Source organism: Guillardia theta (assembly GCF_000315625.1).
Source record: "Guillardia theta CCMP2712 unplaced genomic scaffold GUITHscaffold_145, whole genome shotgun sequence".
Lineage (NCBI taxonomy): Eukaryota > Cryptophyceae > Pyrenomonadales > Geminigeraceae > Guillardia > Guillardia theta.
In genome coordinates, this window is record NW_005434529.1 from 59,957 (window position 1) to 62,977 (window position 3,021).

The 3,021-nt window shown below is 56.5% G+C and overlaps 1 protein-coding gene across 1 annotated transcript; it reads right to left on the minus strand.

Annotated features, from left to right (window-relative positions):
• Positions 1–362: 362 nt before the first annotated feature.
• Positions 363–2,617, minus strand: GUITHDRAFT_147223 (hypothetical protein; the record flags this gene model as incomplete). The annotated part of the gene is made up of 12 exons (XM_005821370.1): positions 363–452; positions 691–816; positions 877–942; positions 989–1,078; positions 1,128–1,186; positions 1,229–1,268; positions 1,407–1,628; positions 1,680–1,736; positions 1,817–1,904; positions 1,956–2,041; positions 2,169–2,360; positions 2,549–2,617. The coding sequence occupies 12 exons, from the start codon at positions 2,615–2,617 to the stop codon at positions 363–365; spliced, it is 1,185 nt and encodes a 394-aa protein (XP_005821427.1).
• Positions 2,618–3,021: the final 404 nt, after the last annotated feature.

A 3,021-nucleotide genomic window follows, 5' to 3' on the forward strand; every position in this document is an offset into this window, starting at 1 on the left:
GCAGAGCTCTGCTGCCGCATCACCCTCCTCCTCCTCCTCCTCCTCCATCGCCTCACCTGAGCGCTCTTGACGTCTGCTGACGTCATCTCGAAGTAAGAGTCCGGCACGTTGAACCTTCCTGGATCTGGTCCATCGTCCCTCCTCTTGAACACGAGAAGCTCCCTGCCACTCAACCTATCAGCTCCTCCTTGAACGACTCCTTCCTCATCCTCATCCTCTTCTCCTCCCTCGTACCCATTCACCTTCCTCATCCCTCCTCTTCCTCCTCCTCCTCCTCCTCATCATCATCATTTCGTCACGAACAACATTCTCTGTCACTTTGTACTTTTTCTTTCCCTCCACCTCTGCTTCCTTCCCCTCTCTCACCTATCGATTCTCCTGGCCTTGGGCGCTTCAGCCGTGGAAGGCGACCGGAGGGTCTGGAGCTCGCGGAGGAGGATGCTCTTCAGTTCCTGCTGACCTGTGAGAACTCGAGCAGAGCGACATTGACGTCACCGCAAGTTGGAATTGAGACCCGTCGGTAGGGAAACGAAGCAGTTCCTGCTCGATGCAGACCTTGTCAAATACCTCCTCCTCCTCATCTTCTCCTGCTCCTGCTCCTGCTCCTGCTCCTGCTCCTGCTCCTGCTCCTGCACCTGCTCCTGCTCCTCCTCGTCTTCTCCTCGTCCGTCTCCTCCTCCTCCTTCTCACCTCGCCGTTGTCAGAGATAGATTCGAACCCAACGGCCTCCAGCATGAGAGAAAGGGAGTGAAACTTGGCGATCTTCTGGAAGGATGCGCTCTTGCAGTTGATCCTCCTGACCTTGTCATTCCCCGGCTGCCAGCTCCCCGTCACCTATCGCGCTGCTGCTGCTGCCGCCGCCGCCGCCGCTCTCACCTGGTCAAGGATACCCGAGCATATCTTCACCATCATCTCCAGAGCAGGAAGGAGTTCCTCCGGGTTCTGATCGCAGAGGTCAGAGGAGGGCGACGAGCAGCTGACAGCTGACAGCTCCTTGGACGGTCAAGTAGATGCAAGTCAGCCGATCGCTCAGACTCTGGACGTCTCGCCCGGACGAGACCTCCTTGGTGTCCTCCTCCTGCAGCCTTCATAAAACCTCCACTTGCGCGCTCTGCTGCTCTTCTTACCATCTTCGCTCCGGCGGCTTCTTGCAGAGGAACTTGAACTTCCGGGCCAGCGTCTTCGCCTGGTGTGCGTCACTGGATGAGGAGCAACGCCGTTGCCTCACCAACAGACACTGGCAGACTGCTGGAGGAATCGCTCAAGAACTGATGAACAAGTCAGAAACACATGCAGGACAGACGGGTGCAGGCAGCAGAAGGGAAATGAGGGAGGGAGGGAGGGAGGGAGGGAGGGAGGGAGGGAGGGAGGGAGGGAGGGAGGAACAGTTGAATGTCAGGGCTCACAGACTCAGAGCCGAAGCTCTCTGAAGGGATCGGGTTCGGCATGGACATCCTCCTCTCCCGACAGGCATCGACGGCCTTCTTGAGTCTCTTCCGCACCTCCACACGTCCTTCAACCTCCTCCTGCAGCACATGCTTGCCGCCTCCTACCTCATCCAGCAGCCTCAGGGACGCTGTCTCCTCAAACAAGATGACCTCCTCCAACTCGCTCGGAGATTTTTCCGCCTGCACCTCCTCTTCTCAGTGTTGCTCCTCCCTCCTCCCCACATGATGCACCGGCATCTTCTTGATGGAGAAACCAGAAGCGATTAGAAAGTCCATGGCGATCGGCACCTGCCGCATTCCTCCGTCTCATCTCTCCTTCCTCCTCCTCCTCCTCCTCCTCCTCCTCCTCCTCCTCCTCCTCCTCTCACCCCCCCGAGATGTTTCTGAACTTTCTCGTTGTTCCATCGGATCTTTCGCACTTTGGCCTCGTTTGGCTTCTCAACGATGGCCGAACAGCTGCAACGACTCTCAGCCCTCCTCACAGCATGAGTGTGTGATCTGCTTTACATCTTGTAAAGCAGATCGAGAGCGGGTTCCAGCACCTCGACTGGAGCGTCTGCGACTAAAGCAAGCAAGGCCTCCACCTCCTTGATCTGTCACTGTATGTTATACACTACAAAAGTCCCTCTCCTCTCCTCTCCTCTCCTCCCCTCTCCTCTCCTCCTCCCCTATCCTCCCCTTCCTTGCCCTCTCTCTTCACAGCGCTCTCCTTCACTCTACCTGAGCTTCCACTATCGCAGCATTGATTGCCTTCTGCTCATCGTTAGTCGCTCTGGTCCCCAGCGCGACTCCTCCTCCTGTGAATCTCGGCGGCTTCTCTACTACTCTGCTCGGCGGAACCTGTCTTATCGGAACTTGTTGGATGGGAACGTTCGGAGGAGCGGCGGGCACGTTAGCTGGCCGTTCCGTCTCCTGCACTAATGTTAGGAAGGAAGGAGGAAGGAAAAGCAGAACGAGAGACTGGGGGGAGCTGAAAGTGGTGATGAGGAATAGAACCATTCCCTTCCTCCCTTCCTTTCCCTGTCCCTGTCCATGCCCCTATCCCTGTCCCTCTCCTCACTCATCACTTCCTCTCTCTCTCTCTCCCCTCCATGCCTCACCCTTCGGTATCCTGTCGCTTGCCCGCCGCCATGGAACCGCTGCTGCTTCGAATTCTGTGAGTTGCCCATGGCGACAGCTCCAGTACCAAACGATCTTCGAGCCCCCCTCACCGCAAATATAACTCAAATAAAAGGACAGTGTCGATTGATAGAATCGCTCCTTAAAAGACACCGAGGGCAGCAGGTTCAAATTGCCTTCTTTTTCAGTCAATAAAGGATAAGGAAATAGGCGGGCCGGGCATGGCGGAGCCATTGCCAGAGGGAAGGAGAGGAAGAGGAGGAAGAGACGAGAGGAGGTAGAGAGGAAGGAGGGAGGGAGGACGAGGATGAGGTCATAGAGGAGGTAAAGAGGAGGAGGAAGGTGCTTTTATTCCTCATCACTTCTTGCAGCTCCCAGTAGTCTGTCGTGCTGCTTTTTCTTCCTCCTTCCTTCCATCATTAGTGCAGGAGACGGGACGAGCAGCTGTCGTGGC